Here is a 19,707-nt window from a genome sequence, read left to right on the forward strand (position 1 = left end):
CACCCTTTGCAATTAGGGTGCATGAACCTGCTCTGCATACTCCCATGATCGCTCTGCTGACCCATACCTTTTCCACCCAATCAAGTACTACAACTTCTTCCGTCGCCACTGAGAGTCTAAAATCTGCTCTACCTCATATTCCTCCTCTCCTTCCACTATGACAGGAGGTGGAGGAGCTTCCGTAGGAGTCTGATACGGATGTGCAGGCACCACCGTCGATAACAAAGATCTGTGGAACATGGGGTGAATCTTCATGAATGCAGGCAACTTGAGTCTAAAAGTCACAGGATTAATCTAGTCTATCACTTCAAACGGACCCACTCTCTGATGCTCTAATTTCTTGCATCTGGCTGTTTACGGCAAATTGCATGTTGACAACCACACTTGATTCCCCACCTTGATCTCACGGCCAGGCTGGTGGTGAGCATCAGCTGCCTGCTTATAGGCCTCTTTGGTACAGTTCAGATGCTCCTTTAGTAACTCATGGATGGCTGCCAACTCCTCTATGAATTTTTCTGCGGCTAGCATTGACAAGGTGTCAGTTGGTGATGGGAGTGAGGATGGCATCTGTAGCTAATGAAGGGGGTCTGCTGAGTTGAAATGTGCAGGGCGTTATTGTAGGCGCACCGGATCCGCTAAGGGGAGCTTGGCTACCCAATCATCTTGCTAGTAGTTTACGTAACACCTCAGGTATTGCTGCAATGTAGCGTTAGTCCTCTCTGACTCTCCATTCGTCTTGGGATGCCTGACAGAAGAAAGGCAGATTTCCACCTTGAGTAACTGCATGAGCTTTTACCAAAACTGCAAAGTGAATTGGGTTCTACGATCTGGAATTACTCTAAGGGGGAAGCCCATGCAACTTGGATATGGGATCTACGAAAAGTTGTGCTGTTGGTAGTCCTTTACAAGGCCCGAAGTGCGCCATCTTGATGAACAAATAGACTACTACCCGGATCACTGTTTGCTGCTGTGACCTAGGGCGATCTGTTATGAAATCCATAGCAATGGTTTCCCAAGAACCCTGCAGGGTAGGCAGCGGTTGTAGCAAGCCCGCTGGAGCAGCCTTGGGTCCCTTGGCCCATTGACATGTCTCACAGGCTTTCACATACTCCTTCACCTCCTCTCTTACTCTTGGCCACCAAAACTGCTGTGTCACCTGGTATAACATCTTATACTGTCCAAAGTGACCCGCTGTGGGGTTCTCCTGGCATTGACACAAGTCCTTGGCTCTAAGGTCTCCCATGGGAATGTAGAGAGCTTCTCCTTTGTACAAGAGTCCCTCTTTCTCCGAGAAGCCCTTTGCCCCGCCAGTCTCTCCTTGTTGTTGTTTAGTCGTTTAGTCGTGTCCGACTCTTCGTGACCCCATGGACCAGAGAACGCCAGGCACTTCTGTCTTCCACTGTCTCCCGCAGTTTGGTCAGACTCATGTTTGTAGCTTCGAGAACACTGTCCAACCATCTCGTCCTCTGTCGTCCCCTTCTCCTTGTGCCCTCAATCTTTCCCAACATCAGGGTCTTTTCCAGGGAGTCTTCTCTTCTCATGAGGTGGCCAAAGTATTGGAGCCTCAGCTTCATGATCTGTCCTTCCAGTAAGCACTCAGGGCTGATTTCCTTAAGAATGGATGCGTTTGATCTTCTTGCAGTCCATGGGACTCTCAAGAGTCTCCTCCAGCACCATAATTCAAAAGCATCAATTCTTCGGCGATCAGCCTTCTTGATGGTCCAGCTCTCACTTCCATACATCACTACTGGGAAAACCATGGCTTTAACTATACGGACCTTTGTTGGCAAGGTGATGTCTCTGCTTTTTAAGATGCTGTCTAGGTTTGCCATCGCCTTTCTCCCAAGAAGCAGGCGTCTTTTAATTTCGTGACTGCTGTCACCATCTGCAGTGATCATGGAGCCCAAGAAAGTAAAATCTCTCACTGCCTCCATTTCCTCCCCTTCTATTTGCCAGGAGGTGATGGGCCCAGTGGCCATGATCTTCGTTTTTTTGATGTTGAGCTTCAGACCATATTTTGCGCTCTCCTCTTTTACCCTCATTAAAAGGTTCTTTAATTCCTCCTCACTTTCTGCCATCAAGGTTGTGTCATCTGCATATCTGAGGTTGTTGATATTTCTTCCGGCAATCTTAATTCCGGCTTGGGATTCATCCAGCCCAGCCTTTCGCATGATGAATTCTGCATATAAGTTAAATAAGCAAGGAGACAATATACAGCCTTGTCATACTGCTTTCCCAATTTTGAACCAATCAGTTGTTCCATACCCAGTTCTAACTGTAGCTTCTTGTCCCACACAGAGATTTCTCAGGAGACAGATGAGGTGATCAGGCACTCCCATTTCTTTAAGAACTTGCCATAGTTTGCTGTGGTCGACACAGTCAAAGGCTTTTGCATAGTCAATGAAGCAAAAGTAGATGTCTTTCTGGAACTCTCTAGCTTTCTCCATAATCCAGCGTATGTTTGCAATTTGGTCTCTGGTTCCTCTGCCTCTTCTAAATCCAGCTTGCACTTCTGGGAGTTCTCGGTCCATATACTGCTTGAGCCTTCCTTGTAGAATTTTAAGCATAACCTTGCTAGCGTGTGAAATGAGTGCAATTGTGCGGTAGTTGGAGCATTCTTAGTCTCTACTTACAACGCAGTTAATTTGCCTCCAGCAAAGTTATCATCTCTTGTCCGCTGTAGAAATTCTGTGCTATCCCCTACCGATCCTACAGCCAACTGCAGGTGTGTTGGCTTCAAGATATGCCTATATATCTATATATTCCTCAAAAGGGCATCTGCCCCCTAATTCTGACTCCCAGCCACATACTGGACTCTGAAATCAAACCTGGCAAAGACCTGCGCCCAGCGAATCTGTCTCTGTTTCAAACACCTTGCCGTCTGCCAATACTCTAGATTACGATGGTCAGTGTGCACCTCTACCTGGTGCTGCACCCCTTCCAGGAAATGTCTCCACACTTCAAAAGCTTCCTTGATAGCTAAAAGTTCCTTCTCCCAAATGGTGTAGTTCTGCTCAGAAGGATTCAGCTTCCTAGAGTGGAAGGTGACCAGATGAAGGTTGCCACCCGGGTCAGCCTGCAGCAACACCGCAGCCATCACCCTGTCTGAAGCATCCATTTCCACGATTAGTGGCCTGTGCGGGTCTGCATGTGCTAGATATACCTCTGAAGAGAACATGGTTTTGAGCTGTTCAAATGCCCGTCATGCCTCAGCTGTCCATGGAAAGACTTTTTGCCCCTCAATCTGTGAGAGGTGTAGTTAGCCTTGAATAGGCTGGCAGGAACTTGCGGTAGTAGTTTGTGAACCCCTAGAATTTCTGCAAGTCTTTCTTTGTTTTGGGTTTGTGCCACAACACCACACTCTCTACCTTTGCGGATCCATGCACACCCCTCAGGCGAGAGTCTGTAACCCAGGAAATCTACAGATGAGACATGGAATTGGCACTTTTCCAACTTCGCATAAAGCTGGTGTTATCTCAATCGTTGCAGCACCTGTCACGTCGGACGTGTTGCTTTGGGTTCTCTGAGTAAATCAGCACATCATCGAGATACACCACCACAAACTTATCTACTAGACCGCTGAGGATGTAGCTGATGAAGGCTTGGAACATTGCTGTACCTGACTGAAGTCCAAAAGGCATGATCAGATATTTGAAGCTGCCGTACCTGGTGCAGAACATCGTCTTCCACTCATCTCCCTCTCCCACGTGGATTAAGGTGTAGGCCCCTCTCAAATCCAGCTTTGTGTAGATCTTCGCTGACCACAACCTTTCCAATAGATCCCCGATACGTGGTAGTGGACAGCGATTGGACACCATTATCCGGTTAATCTTTCTATAGTCGGTGCATAAACGAAGTTCTGTGGTGTCCTTTTTCTTCATGAAGAGTACAGGGGATCCACTTGGTGCCATGGAGGGTCTGATGAAGCCCCTCACCAGATTCTTCTCTAAAATCTCCCTCAAGGCCGCCAGCTCTACTTCCGACATTGAATAGAGGCGACTTATGGGCAGTTTCGCACCTGGGACAAGGTCTATTTTATGGGGCAGCAACTTGTCTGCTTCTTTTTCACAAAAGACATCTCGGAAGGACTGGTATTCTTGGGGCAGTTGGCTCTCCTTACCCATTAAGGACCCAGCACTCCTGCACCCAATACTGCTGCAACTTCCAAGGGTCTGTAGCCCAAAAAATTGAGGTGACAATACGCTGAAGCAAGCATTATGGATCTCTGTCCCCAGGCGATAACACGATCATGTCTGGACAACTAGGTCATCCCCAAGACTAGAAGGTATGTGGCCAGCTTTGCCACGTGAAAAATAGCTTGCTCACGGTGGCCAGGTAGCTCCAAGTTCAAAGGCACGGTTGCACAAGAGACCACCCCTGACACCAGGGGTCTCCCATCTATGGTTTGTACTTTCAATGGGGTGGATAATTTATGCATGGATATGCCATGTTCCTTAGCAAATTCCACATCCACAAAATCCGCTGATGAACCTGAGTCTATGAGAACTCACAACTGCATTCTGCGCCCATTTGGGAACTGTAGCACAGCAAGCACTGTGAGACTGGGAACCGCCCGTGGAGATGGAGGCTCTGCAGCTGACCTTCCTCCCAGTTCTGGGCCTCTTACTGGAACTGGGGTCGGCCGTTTCCTGCCTGCTGTCCCACAGGGTGGCCCTCCCTCCACACTAGCTCCAGAAAGAGATAGATAGATAGTTTTATTGCGGCCATTGGCCCATATCAGAAACAATGCATCAAAATGTATCCATAAACAATACAATTTGAACAGTTCCAAAATTAAAACACCCATATAAAACCAATTTTACTTCAGTTAAGTAAACACTATACACAATAAGCTCCCTCTATGTAAACTGCAATTCAAATCCATCAGATTTTGGGGGGTATGCGTCTTAGTTCTGGCACTTATTGATGGTACTTAAGTTTAGCTAAGCTGTCAGAGTCATACAGAGATCCATTTCTCCTCTTTTGAAATAAAACATTAATCAGGTATCTAGCGACTGCAAGGGATCTACTTGTATCTTCGTTGTTTAATAAGTATATTATTTGGGCTTCCTGAGGTCTATCAGCTATTCTCAATAAATATGGGGCCAGAAACTTGGACCGTGAAGCCGAATGTAATGGACAACAGAAGATTATATGGTATAACGATTCTATAGATCCACTTTTACAGTCACAGAGGAGTGAGATCTGTCCTTACACTAGCTCCAGAAAGAGATCTCACTGGGGTTTTGGCTGGCAATTCCTGGCCGTGTGGTTAGTTTTCCCACAATAACAGGAGAGCCGCTCCCTTCTCCTCCTCTCTTTCTCCTCTGTGGCCACATGTGGCGCCCACAAGCAGTGCCAAGCTGCATCGGCTCTTCTTCTGGCTCGCTCCTTGGCAACCCTCCCCCCCCCCAGCTCTCTGACATGAAGGATAGGCATGCCCCCCAATTTCACTGGCATCCAGAAAAGGGGCTTCCATTCCTCTTTCCTCTCTTGCAGCCTTTGATCCATTCTCAACGTCATGTGCATAAGCTCCTCCAGGGAAGAGGGAGGGGCCATCCTAGCCAGCTCATCTAGCAGAGTCCCATTTAGCCCCGCCCGATAAACCGCCATTAGAGCCTCCTGATTCCAATTTAATTCTTGTGCGATTAAATTGAATTCCGTGGTGTAAAGCATTACAGAGGAGTCCCCTTGACACAATATCAGAATTTTCCTGTTGGCAGCGGATTGACATTCAGGGTCTTGGAACATCAAATCCAGCTGCATCATAAAACTGTTCAAATCCGACAACCATTGGTGCTGATTAACCATTAGGGGTATTACCCAGCGTCTTGCTGCTCCTTCTAAGAGGTTAATCAGAAAGAAAACATGCTCAGAATCATCTTCGAATTCTGTCTCCCCCCCCCCCCGCACTCTGAAGAGCAACATCATATTCGCTTTGAACCCTGGATAATCCATCACTTTGTCACTGAACTTAGCTGGGGTGATGGGGGGGGGTCTCGCAGCTTGCCTCACCAATTATTGCATGCTTGCCAGGTGCTGCTGATTTACTGTGTTTGTCAGACTTTCTACATGACCTCTGAGTACCAAATTCTGTTGAATTAGCCACTGTATCTATGCTTCTTCAGTCTCACCGCTGGCCTGTGGCCCAGCCAGTGCTGCAGCACCCAATGGCAAAGGAAGGTGTGGGTGTGGGCTGCCCTGGGTGCCATCACTGAGGGAGGGGGACAAAAATAACTCCTGCACTTCTCCGCCTTCCTTGCCTGCTCGCTTTGGCACAGTAAGTCTCTGCAGAGGAAAGCCACTTCCCTCTGCAGGAACCGGGAGAGTCTCAGTGCAGCCAGAAGGGCAGAGAGTGAGGCTCCCCCTGGAGGCCAGGAGTGGAGGCGGGAAACTTTCTGTCAGGTTTCAGCTGCCTGGAAGGTTTCTAAGGCTTGAATGAGTTGAAATGGGCTGAGGCTGTTTGGGACAGGTTTCCTCAAGGGCTGCTTTTCTGGTATTGTCGGGGGTGGTGTGGGAGTGAGTTAATACTTTTTGCTGGGTCTGGGTTGCTCTGGGTTTTATGACTGCATGGTGCAAAGTGATGCTACTTAGTTATTTACTGTGTATTTATTTAATATATTTATATCCATCCTTTCTCCAAGTTGGAATTCAACTTCAAACTTTTAAAATCATCATTATGTAAAATGTAATGTAATAAAAACAAACTAGTTAAAAACAATAAGTAAAATACATTAAAACACATTTTGAACCAGCAATTAAAATCCAGTTTGCCCTGACAGCAACCCAGTGATTATAGTTGCAATCAAAATTATTCAACCTGCATTGCAAATCATGTTTATTACAGATTTTCAGCTGTTTGCAATGAGCAAATCAAACAAAAGCAATTGAAATAATAATAATAGTAATAATAATAATAATAATAATAATAATAATAATAATAATAATATTAATAATAATAATAATAATAATAATTTATTTATACCCCGCCCATCTGGCTGGGCTTCCCCAGCCACTCTGGGCGGCTTCCAACAAAATATTAAAATACTGTAATACATCAAACATTAAAAGCTTCCCTAAACAGGGCTGCCTTCAGATGTCTTCTAAAAGTCTGGTAGTTGTTGTTCTCTTGGACATCTGGTGGGAGGGCGTTCCACAGGGTGGGTGCCACTACCGAGAAGGCCCTCTGCCTGGTTCCCTGTAACTTGGCTTCTCGATGGGGGTGGAGATGCTCCTTCAGGTATATTGGACTGAGGCTGTTTAGGGCTTTAAAGGTCAGCACCAACACTTTGAATTGTGCCCAGAAACGTACTGGGAGCCAACGTAGGTCTTTCAGGACCGGTGTTATGTGGTCTCAGCGGCCGCTCCCAGTCACCAGTCTAGCTGCCACATTCTGGATTAGTTGTAGTTTCCGGGTCACCTTCAATGGTAGCCCCACATAGAGCGCACTGTAGTAGTCCAAGCGACAGATAACAAGAGCACAAGATGCTTCAAGTGTTCTCCCCAAATTCAGCTGAAATTGCAACTTATACTGGCTTCTCCAGTCTCACTATTATTCAACCCCCTGAATAGAATCCCTCACAACAGCACAAATACAACAGGTGTTGTCTCAAGCACACTTGATGCAACTAATCAAGGGTTCCGTCAGTTGCACCAGGTGTGCTTGAGCTGGAATACATGAAATACCTAAGCTGGCTATGGGGTTGGTGAGTGTCAAAACTGAATGCATGTTAGAAATATGGCTAAGTCAAGAGAATGGTCCAAGAAGGTAAAAGAAGAGATTATCGCCCTTCACAGACAAGAAGCAAGATACAAAAAGATAGCAAAAGGCACTGAATGTTCCTAAAGACATCATTGGAAGCATAGTTCACAGGTTCAAAGTTAAAGGAACAGTGGTTACAGTACCTGGAAGAGGAAGAAAAATGAAGCCTTCTGTGGCAACAACCATATTTCTGAGAAGGCAGGCTGGGAAAAACCCTTGAGTGACTGCAAAACAGCTGCAGCAATACTTGGTGGCAGCAGGCACTGGGGTTTCAGTGAGCAAAGTAAGGCATGTACTAAACACATAAGGTTTCCATGCCACCAGAACTCCAAGACGTACACCACTAAAAAGCACAATGAAAGTCGATTCCAATATGCTCAAGATCATATAAATAAGCTACAGAAGTTTTGGGATTCTGTTCTGTGGAGTGATGAAACAAAATTGGAACTTTTCAGCCCCATGAATCAGCGCTGTGTCTGGAGGAAGAACGAAGCATACACTGAAAAGAACACTCCGCCTACAGTGAAGCATGGTGGTGGCTCGGTGATGCTCTGGGGCTGCTTTGCATCCGTTGTGTTGAGCTATATCAATTGCTTTTGTTTGATTTGCTCATTGCAAATAGCTGAAAGTCTAACTTTTGATAATAAACCTGATTTGCAATGGGGGTTGAATAATTTTGATTGCAACTGCAGAATCCTCTGCTGCATAGTTTCCCAAGGTTTGTCTGAATAGGAAGGGCTTAGTCTGCTGATGGAATAATAAAAAAGGGAGCTAGTCTACCCTCTCTTGGGAAGGATTTCCACAATATGGGGAAACCCACCAAAAAGGCAATCTCTTGTGTCACCATCGACTGTGCCTCTAGTATTGATGGAAGACCGAAACTTGATACCAGCACATAGGAAAAACTCCCAAGATCAGGCAATGCAGAACCACCTTCCCATAGTTAAAGTGCTAACATTCCCATGCATATAAATATTTACTGCAGGGGGTTGGATTAGATTACTCTTGGGGGTCCCTTCCAACTTTACAATTCTATGATTCACGCTGCTTACCTTTGCCTATGACCAAGCCACATTTGTCAGCTGGCACTGTGTAGGTGATTTCCTGTATGCCCCCAGGGGTGCCAATGCTCCAGTCTCCACGTCCGTGCCCCCTTCCCCGGGCCACAACAAGGCTTCCAAAACCATCACGCTCCTTGAAGTGGGAAGAAAATGACACACCCATTAACATCCTGGGATTTAGAATCACAGAATAATAGAATTGTACAGTTGGAAGAGACCCTGAGGGTCATCTAGTCCAATCCCTTGCGGTACAAGAATCTCAACTAGACCATTTATGAGAGACTGGCAAGAGAACCTTAACAATACTATCTCAGATTTTTTTAAGCGCGTGTGAAACAGTAGCAGCTTGTACACAAATGTAAGTTTGGTTTGACTTGATGGGCAAGGAGAACTCCAAAGGGTTGGTCTGTTAAGGAAATTTGCTTTACAAAGGCGTCCACTGATGGTTACTGTCTTCTTCTGTCAGTATTTCACACAAGAGGGAAGGTTAGCCTCAGCTTGGGAGACAGAGACAAAGCGGGTGGTGAGTTGAGATATGCTTGACCTCTCTTATGGTCCTAGATATGACCAACAACCAAAACTCAATGCAAAAGGATGGGGGGCAGGGAAAAGCAGAGGGCAGTCTGGTGATCTGAGCCAACAAAATCAGTTAGTTGAGCATCTGTGGCTGCTCGCTGCATTAGGCCAACCTCTCAGCAGCTTTCGATACCATCGACCATGGTATCCTTCTGGAGCGACTCTCCAAACTAGGGGTGGGCGGCACTGCTTTCCAGTGGTTCCAGTCCTACTTGGATGGTTGTTCCCAGGGTGTGTTACTTAGGGAATGCTTTTCAGCCCCATGGAACCTTCAATGTGGGGTTCCACAGGGCTCAATCCTATCCCTCATGTTGTTTAACATCTACACAAAACCGCTGGGTGGGGTTATCTGGAGGTTCGGAGAACATTGTCAGCAGTATGCTGACGGCACTCAGCTCTATTTCTCCTTTACATCTGCAGGTGAGGCAGTGCTGGACCAGTGTCTTGCCTCAGTAATGGACGGGATGAGAGCCAACAGACTGAAGCTCAATCCAGATAAGACTGAGGCATTGTTAGTGGGTGGTTCCCTAGACTGCATAGGTGGGAGGTCGCCTGCTCTTGATGGAGTTACACTTCCCCTGAAGGAGCAGGTTCGTAGCTTGGGGGTACTCCTGGATCCTTTGCTGTCGCTCGAGGCTCAGGTGGCCTCAGTGGCCTGGAGTGCCTTCCATCAGCTGGTGGCCCAGCTACAACACTATCTGGACAGGGATAGCCTAACTAGTGTTGTCTGTGCTCTGGTAACCTCAAGGTTAGATTACTGCAATGCGTTATACGTAGGGCTGCCTCTCAAGACGTTTCGGAAACTTCAGCTGGTGCAGAATTCAGCGGCCAGGTTGCTCACCGGAGCAAGAAGGTTTGAGCATATTACACCGATCCTGGTCCGACTGCACTGGCTACCAATTAGTTTCCGGGCCCAATTCAAAGCTGGTTTTGACATATAAAGCCTTAAACGGCTCAGGACCGCAAAAACATAACGACTAGAGATGGGAAGGCCTGGGAAAAAATGGGAAAATGGGGGGGGGGGCGGACCTGGTTTTTTTCCATTTTGCACAGAGCCATTTTTTTCTGGAAAAATTGAAAAATTGGAAAAAAAAACAGGCAGTCTGATTTACAAGCTGTCAGATAAAGAGGACTACAATTGACTGTTTTCCTGGCTGAAGCAAAGAGCAGGAAAATGGATCCTTTACAGGATGCACTGGGAAGCACCCAGTGTCCCAAGCTTCATAGGGAGAATTATCAGACCTGGGCTGGCTATTGTGAAGCCTTGTTGAGGAGGGCTGCAGTGTGGCACACGGTTCAAGATGCTGCCCCTGCACCGTTGACAGCAGAATGGTCTGCTGCTGATTCTAAGGCCATGGGCTTAATTCTCCTGTCTCTCTCTCAGGAGGAACTGATAACGCTGGCTGGCAAGACGACTGCACATCTCATCTGAGAGAAGAGGCTGGATCTGTGCTGCTCTACTTCAGAAAATTGCACAGGATGAAGCTCAAGCCTGGAGGGGATTTAAGGGCACATGTCCTGGAGTTAAAATCTCTCAGACAAGAGCTTGTGCATAGAGGCTTTAACATTCCAGAGGCCTTGTTTTTTGTCCTTATTCTGGACTCCTTGGACGAAAGTTACAGTGCCATTGCTAGCCAGTTGGCAGCGTTGCCAGCGCAGGATTTAACTGCATCAAAGGTGTTGTTAAGTCATCCCAGACAGTGATGCAGGCACCAGAGGGCGCTAGAGTGTTGGCAGCTGTGAGATGCTTTTCCTGTGGGAACCAAGATCACCTACGCAGGGACTGTAAACAGCATCCAAAAGCGAAAGGTAAACAAAGCAGCGATTCTACAGGCAGCAGGAAGAAGGGGGGCAAGAAGACCACAGTGCAGAATAAAGCCTTGATTGCACACACTGCTACCCCAAAGGCCAAGGGTCACTTTGTTGTCGACTCGGGAGCGACTCGCCACGTATGCCGAAATCGGCATTTATTTGTTTCCTTCATGCGACAGGAGGGTTCGATTCACCAAGTGGATGGTAAATTGTTACAGGTTGCTGGCGAAGGGACGGTCAAGCTCCAGAGCCTGAGTACTACAATCAGCAAAGTGCTGTTCGTTCCTGATTCCACTGATAACTTGCTCAGCTGACAGTGCAAGACTTTGACATTTCCTTCAAGAAGGGAGTTTGCTTCATAAGGAAGAACAACAAAGACATTTTACAGGCAGATTATGTAAATGGTTTTTTCTTGATAACTTATGTTGGTGTCAATGTGGCAGGGGGTTGGACTCGATGACCCTTGTGGTCTCTTCCAACTCTATGATTCTATGATTCTATGAATCTTGTGTTATGAATACTAACAAAATTCTCCATTTAAATTGCATATATTCCCACCACAGGTGGTTCGGTCATTTGGGATGGCAAGCACTGATCAAGATGCCAGAGATGGTTCAAGGCCTGACCAATAAACCCTGCAGGTTTTCATGAAGTGTAAGTCATGTCCAGAGCAAAGGTATGGGTTGCACCAAAGGGCAAGGTTTCTGGCAGGCAGGCATCTAAACCCTACCAGATTGTCCACACAGACCTTGTTTGTCCGCTTGAACCCTTTCTAGGTGGGGCAAAGTACTTAATGCTATTGATTGATGCTTTTTCCAGGTACATTCATGTGTTCATGCTCAAGCAGAAATCAGAAGCATTTCCTAGGTTCAAGGAATTCTATGCTTGGTTGCAAAATGTCCATGGGAAGCAACTGCAGTGTTTACTGATGATGGAGGGGAATTCACTACTCAGCAGTTTGAGGCTTTTCTGACTGAGAAGGGGATTCAGCATGACCTCACAAGTCCAAGATCTCCTTGGCAGAATGGACTTTGTGAAAGGGAAAATCAAACTTTGCTACAAGGCCTTAAAACCTTGTTGCATGATGCCAATCTTCCTGAAGAGTATTGGGCTGAATCTCTGAAATGTTTTGTTTATTCTTATAATCGCAGGTATTCTGCACCAATAGGCTGTACTCCCTATGAAAAGATGTTTGGAAAGAAGCCATACGTCAAGCACATGATAATTTTTGGTTCTGACATGTGGGTCCATACTCCACAGAGCAGCAAGCTCGGGAAGCGTGGTGTGCATGGCATATTTGTGGGGTACATAATGGGTGCATACAGAGTGCTAATGACTTACACAAAGACGGTACGGTTTACCAGGAGTGTTCAGTACAATGTAGGGATTTTCCAGAGTCACCCAGTTGCTGAGGAAGCAGAGGAAGATGAGGATGATGATCAGGGTTCAGATTCCAGTTCAGTGGGAGGTGCTAGTGCTGCTGACAGTGGCAGTGACACAGCAGACTTCAAGAGCGCGAAGGCCTCACTCAGACCATCTGATGGGTCTGACACTGAATTGGAAGAACCACTGTTCACCACTGGCCACCATTCTCCTAAGAAAGAGGAGATGAGTGCTGAAGACTTGCGTCTAGTACGCAGATCTGAAAGGGGCACAAAGGGCAAATCTCCAAAGAGGTATGCTGATGAGTTTGCTAAAACAGCAACAGCTGTTGTTAGTAGCTCAGAGAAGGTATGGGAACCTTCAAGCTTCCAAAAGGTCCAGGAGTTAACCTCAAAGGATGCAGAGCCATAGCTAAAAGCCATGAAGGCTGAACTTGATTCCTTAGAAAGGAATGAGACCTGGGAACTGGTTCCAATAGTAGAAGGGTTGAAGCTGGTTGACAGCAAATGGGTCTTTAAGGCCAAGACTGATCAGAATGGCAAGGTAGTAAGACACAAAGCCAGATTGGTTGCAAGAGGTTTTTCACAGGTACCAGGACAGGACTACCACAAGACCTACTCACCCACTGTCAAGTATGAGAGCATTAGGCTTATGCTCAAGATTGCATCACAACGTAGGAAAGCATTGTTTAATGTCTGGACAAGATATAAGGACCTACTTGAAAATAAAACCCCAAGGTGGTTGTCACCGATGGAAGCGAAGGCTCAGAAAAAGCTCAATATGGAGGCCAAATGGCCGAAATATTGGGAAATTTTGGAACAAGAGGGAGACAAATTAAAATTGCAGAGCTTTGAAAAACTAAAAAACAAAGTGTGAGATTGGCTTCATTATTATCAAATAATGGAGGCATACAATTTGGACAAGAAAATTGGCTTCCAGGTGGAAAAATCAAAATTGGAAACAGAACTGTTAGATCCCAAAACTAAGACCCTGTCAAGGATGTATAATCTGCTGCTGAAATGGAATACTCAGGATGAAACAGTGAAATCTGCTATGATCAAATGGGCACAAGATGTTGGACACAACATTATGTTGGCTGACTGGGAACAGTTATGGACCACAGGTATGAAGTTTACGGCATGTAATGCCTTAAGAGAGAATATTATGAAAATGATATACAGGTGGTACATGACACCAGTCAAGCTTGCAAAAATATATCATTTGCCTGATAATAAATGCTGGAAATGTAAAGAGACTGAAGGTACATTCTTTCACCTTTGGTGGACATGCCCAAGGATTAAGGCTTTCTGGGAGATGATCTATAACGAAATGAAAAAGGTATTTAAATATACCTTTTTTAAGAAACCAGAGGCCTTTCTCCTGGGCATGGTCGGCCAATCGGTGTTAAAGGAGGATAGAATTTTCTTTATGTATGCTACAGCAGCAGCAAGAATACTCATCGCAAAGTATTGGAAGACACAAGATTTACCCACCCGGGAAGAATGGCAGATGAAGGTGATGGATTACATGGAACTGGCGGAAATGACTGGCAGAATCCGAGACCAGGGAGAAGAGTCGGTAGAAGAAGGTTGGAAGAAATTTAAAGACTATCTACAGAAACATTGTAAAATTAAGGAATGTTAGAAGGATGCTGGAATGAAGTTATGTGGTTTTAGCAGTAATGTTACAGAGGAGTATGTAAAAATGGATTGTTAACAGGTGAGAATGTAAAGTTACAATATATTAAGATAAATTATTAAGATAAAAACAAAGATGGAAAGGATTTGCTGAATTAACTAACTGAACTAGAACACAAAAAAGGGAGGTGTGAGGAGGTCAAGGAAACAAGCAAATGAAAGATAAGACATGGAAAAATTGATCTGTTTTTAATTGTTTTTAGTTTTCTGTATTTTGTATTTTTTGTTTTATTTTCTTTTATTTTTGTAAATTTTTGGAAACTTCAATAAATATTATTTTTAAAAAAAAGATTGCATCACAACGTGAACACAGCTTTTTTGTATGGGGTTCTGGGGGAGGAGATTTATATGCTTCCACCAGATGGAGTGCAGGTACAGAAGGGAATGGTCTGTAAGCTACAGAAATCCCTATATGGTCTCAAACAGAGTGCCAAAACTAACAGAGACATTGCTTTCTCTAGGTTTTCACCAGGGCAAAGCAGACCCATGTGTGTTTGTCAAAGAGGTGGGGCAAAACAAACTGTATTGTGTATGCTTTGTTGGTGGATCTTCTTTTCTTTTGGAAGCATCAGGCTTTGTACCAAAGCACCCTAGTTCAGCTGTGAGAGCACTTTGACATGAAGGATCTTGGTGAGGTATCCAACTATCTTTCTCTGGAAGTAGAGAAAAACCAGGCAGTTGATTTTATGGTACACCAATCTCAGAAAATTGCTGATGTGTTAACCAGGCTGAATTTGGTTGGTGCGAATCCTGTGGACACACCAATGGTAACAGGTTTCCAGGTAGATGATACTGGTGAAGCATTTTCTGACACTACATTGTACAGATGCATTATAAGCAAGCTGAATTTCATTGCCAGATGTTCAAGACCTGATATAGCTGTGAGCACTAATCTTCTTAGCAGACACGCTAACAATCCTACTGTTCAGGATTGGAAAGCTCTCAAGTGCATAGCTCGTTACCTGAAAGGTACTATGCACTACAGACTGAGATTCACTAGTCAAAAGTCTGGAGGTCTTGAGATTTTTGCAGATGCAATTTTTGGAAGTGACACCACAGATGGCACAAGCACTTCTGGGGTGTGCTACATGTACAACCAGTGTCAGTTTGACTGGCTGTGCAAGAAGCAGACAACAGTGAACCTAAGTTCTTGTGAAGCTGAACTCAATGCAGTGTCATTCACTTATGGATTGTGAATGGTTGCTGCAACTGTTTCAGGACATCAGGGTTAATGTGAAATGTCCTATACAGGTTTATCAAGACAGCAGGTCCTGTTTGGGTTTGCTAGCTTCAGAGAGTTGCAGGCAAAGAACCAAGTACTTGCAAATAAAGTTACATTGTGCAAGGGAGTGTGTTCGGAAAGGATTCATTCAGGTGTCCTACATGCCAGGAAATGAAATTCCTGCTGATCTGTTGTCTAAAGTTGTTAACAGGGAACAACTTAAGGTATATGTACAGCGGTTGCAGTTGGGTTGAAATACTGCGCCATAGGTTACATGGAAAGGCGGAGGATGTTGGAAAATTCCATTCCACCTTAAGGAGCAGACATGGGATTGTTACGTGTCACGTGTCTGTTTACGTTCCAGCACAGCTGGCTGGGAACTTCCGTAGTGTGTATAGCTTTTGCTTTTCTCTGTCTCTCTGAGAAGAAAGGAAGATGACATGTTTTCTTTGTCATGATTTATGCTTAATAAAGCTTTAGCTGTTAGTATGTTTCCACAAGCCTCTCACCTGTTCTGTTTGCACAGTATGCTCTGCTAATATTATATTTTAATATAATATAAAATGCTCAGGCTTTTGAAGTCTGAGTCGCTGATTTACGTCGCACCAGAGATTGGGGGATCGTCACGGCTGGAAGGGCATGATCCAGCTGGGGGCTAGCCAGCTGGCATCTCGACCCCCGAAGGATGCCGTATGTGGCCCCAATCCCTGTACCCATGATGCTTGAGGTGCAAGAGGCAATTAAGCAAGCTAAGATAGGTAAATCGCCAGGGCCGAATGGATTTTCAGCAAAGTATTATAAAAAGTTGCAGGATTTTCTGGTACAACCATTAAAAAAAGTAATGAATGGGATTTTAAAATCAGGTAAAGTACCCGACACCTGGAAGGAGGCCTATATTACTCTGATCCCAAAACAAGATATGGACTTTTAGTTAAAATTTATAGACCAATTTCTTTATTAAATAACAACTATAAATTATTTGTCAATATTTTGGCCAATTGAATGAAGGGTGTCTTAACAGCCATAATTCATCATGATCAGGCTGGCTTTCTACCAGGATGTCAGATGAAGGATAATATAAGGAACATAATTGATATTATAGAATATCTGGGTCTTCCAGTCTGCTGTGGAGCAGAATGGTGGCGCGTTCCGTGTCGTCTGCTTAAAGAAACGACTGGTTCGAGCTGTTTTGGGCTAGAGGAGATTGTGCCAGGGCTAGGCAACCCCCTAAAAAACTCCCACAGAAGAGTGGGGTCTCGAGGGGACCAGCAGAGCATGGAAAAACTCGCCGCAACCTCTTGGCAAACCCATCACTGTTTTTGGTGGCAAGTGGGGGGCAGGAAGCAGCTTGAGTCCACTCACGGCTCCAGCGCACCCAATAGCTGCAGTTACCAGCTGCTACCGAAAGCAGCAGATTTTCCAAGCTTAAAATCCTTTGGTTTTTCTTTTTTCTTTCTTTTGTAATTGGACTTCAATTTGGCGAAGATGGAATCTAAACAGGAAGTCAACTTCCGTTTTCTGACTGGCAGGCTCTGCAAGCAGGGATTTGTGAATGGGAGAGGAGAGTTGTTGTTTTTTTAAACAGCCCTCAGAGTACTCTTAACATTTTAAGTTGCACTTTTACAAGTGTTTAAAGACTTCCCTTTCTCTCTCTCTCTCTTTTTTTAACTTGGACTGAGGCATCCTGTTAATGGATGGATGAGTGAGCAGGCAACCAGCAGGCAAGCTCTGTGTTGGATTAAAAACACAAAGACCTGGCAACTTTAACTGCTACAAGTTTAAAGAACCCCGGAACTTCACTTTTGCAACCGAAGTTTGGCAGGAGAACACTCTGTCAAACTTGGGGGGGGGTTAACCTCAGGGAGGCAGAGTGCCTGGAATAGCGGGAGTTTAATTCGGAAGGCAGCATTTCCATAGTGACATCTGACATCTGATGAAGACCAGGGCACAGCATTTGGAATACTGAATATCTGACCTTGCCACTCGGGATTATAAGAATATATGAATTACAACTGCCATTCTTTTATGGTCGTTTCTGGATTATAAAATATATCAAAGATGTTTGGATTATAATTGGATTATAAGTGGAAAACAATTTTACATAGAAATCTGGAACCCAAGGAAAAACATTCTGTGCTTACCCACATTGAGAACTTCCCATTAATCAACTTGAAGTAACTATACCTTCCTAAGTGACTGTAACATATTGTTTCACTCTTTTTACTTTTTAATGTTTGCAGTTACTTTTTATTTTCTTCAACCTCTATTTACAAAAGTCACAGATTTATTTGTATATTGTTTGGTATGGTATTAGGTTGCTGTGTGGTATAGAGAAGTGTGTAACTGGTGGGCTCAGAAGTGGAATTTTCCTACCCTGAGCTTACCAATGGGAAAGAGATAAGAGCTAACAGCTATGACCTTGAAGTCAGGGGGACTGAAGTAACTGTTTTTATAATAGCCATGGCGGAAAAGAGTAAGCAGGAACCACTAGTCGTAACAAGATAGAAAACAGCAGAAGCAAAAATAAGGGCCTCTGCTCAAGAGGAATATGAAAAATGACTAAGGTAGATTTCTCAGAACTCATGGCACTACATTTTGCAGAATTTAAAAGGGGAATGGACCAATCAATGGAAAGATTAACCAGGGAAGTAAAAGCGGACATAGAAAATAGTACTGAGGTACTCTCTCAGAAATTTGATAAATTAGATGAAAAAGTGAATTCCTTAGAATCCAAAATTCAGAAATTGGAAAAGTCCGCTGGGGAGGTGGAGGATCTTAAGGCAGAACAAGGTGCTGTGGCAGGGGCTATAGGAGGTCTCTCTAATAGACAAAATGAGCTGGAAGAACAGATTCTTCTTCAATTACGACAGAATGCTAATACGGTTCGAATAAGGGGATTGCTGGATTCTGAAAAAGAGCAAGGCTTGGCCACATGCTTAAGCAAAATTCTGACTGACTGGATAGGGGAAGGGCAAGCTGGGATGGATGAATTAATTGAAAATGCTTACATAGCTAGGACAAGAGCATCCAGAGAAAGAAAACAGCCTGCAGACGTCTTGGTGACATTTGTCACAAAAAGAGTGAAGGATGCAATCCTTCAAAAAAAATATGAAGACGGTCTGCAGGTTGACATACCGTATTTTTTGCCCTATAGGACGCACCGTCCCATAAGGCGCACCTAGTTTTTTTGGGGGGAAATAAAGGGGAAAAAAATATTTTTCCCCCCAGGCGTGGGGCTGGGGCGGGGGAGGCCCGCCCGAGCTTCCCCCGACCCCAGCCCCCAAACAGGCAGCTCTCTGCAAGCCGTGGGAGCCCAGCGCTGGCTCCCGCTGCTTGCTGAGAGGTCCGCGAAGCCTGGACGCGCTGAGCTCAGCGCGCTCAGGCTTCAGCATGCAGGCAACTCTCCGCAAGCAGCGGGAGCGCTCCCGCTGCTTGCGGAGAGGTCCGTGAAGCCTGGACGCGCTGACCTCAGCGTGTGCAGGCTTCAGCGTGCAGGCAACTCTCCGCAAGCAGCGGGAGCGCTCCCGCTGCTTGCGGAGAGGTCCGCGAAGCCTGGACGCGCTGACCTCAGCGCGCGCAGGCTTCAGCATGCAGGCAACTCTCCGCAAGCAGCGGGAGTGCTCCCGCTGCTTGCGGAGAGGTCCGCGAAGCCTGGAGAGTGAGAGGGGTCGGTGTGCACCGACCCCTCTCGCTCTCCAGGCTTCACCGAAAGCCTGCATTCGCCCCATAGGATGCACACACATTTCCCCTTCATTTTTGGAGGGGAAAAAGTGCGTCCTATAGGGTGAAAAATATGGTATTTAGGGAAATTCCTTTTAAATTAAGAATTAGGAGACAGAAGCATAGGACCCTGACAACAACCCTTAGAAAAGTGGACATAAAATACAAATGGGAATTCCCAGGAGTTTCCTTTACTTACAGAAAGAAGAGATATAGATTGGTAACTGAGAGTCAGACCCATGAGTTTCTGGAAGTACATGGAAGAGACTTTGAACTCAGAGAAGGGGCAAAATTGACAATGGCAAATCTTAAACTCCTAAATTGGAATGTGAAAGGGCTGAGTAACAAGGTAAAAAGAAATAGGATTGAACATGTAATTCTCAAACAGAACTTAGATATAATTTGCCTTCAGGAAACACATGTAGCAAAAAAACCCCAAAGAATTCTGATCAATAAAAAAGTAGGGATGGATTT

The 19,707-nt window shown here is 45.2% G+C and overlaps 1 protein-coding gene across 8 annotated transcripts in view; it reads right to left on the reverse strand.

The window, feature by feature from the left end:
* LOC310753831 (far upstream element-binding protein 3-like) overlaps nucleotides 1-19,707 on the reverse strand; it is a 347,698-nt gene that overhangs the window by 115,149 nt on the left and 212,842 nt on the right. For all 8 annotated transcript variants that reach the window (XM_083595188.1, XM_083595185.1, XM_083595189.1 and 5 more), the window contains one exon: nucleotides 8,815-8,956. In XM_083595188.1, the coding sequence (XP_083451314.1) occupies nucleotides 8,815-8,956 (142 nt within the window). The remainder of the gene's footprint in view (nucleotides 1-8,814; nucleotides 8,957-19,707) is intronic.

This window comes from Podarcis filfolensis (assembly GCF_964270895.1).
Source record: "Podarcis filfolensis genome assembly, chromosome: W".
NCBI classification, from domain to species: domain Eukaryota; kingdom Metazoa; phylum Chordata; class Lepidosauria; order Squamata; family Lacertidae; genus Podarcis; species Podarcis filfolensis.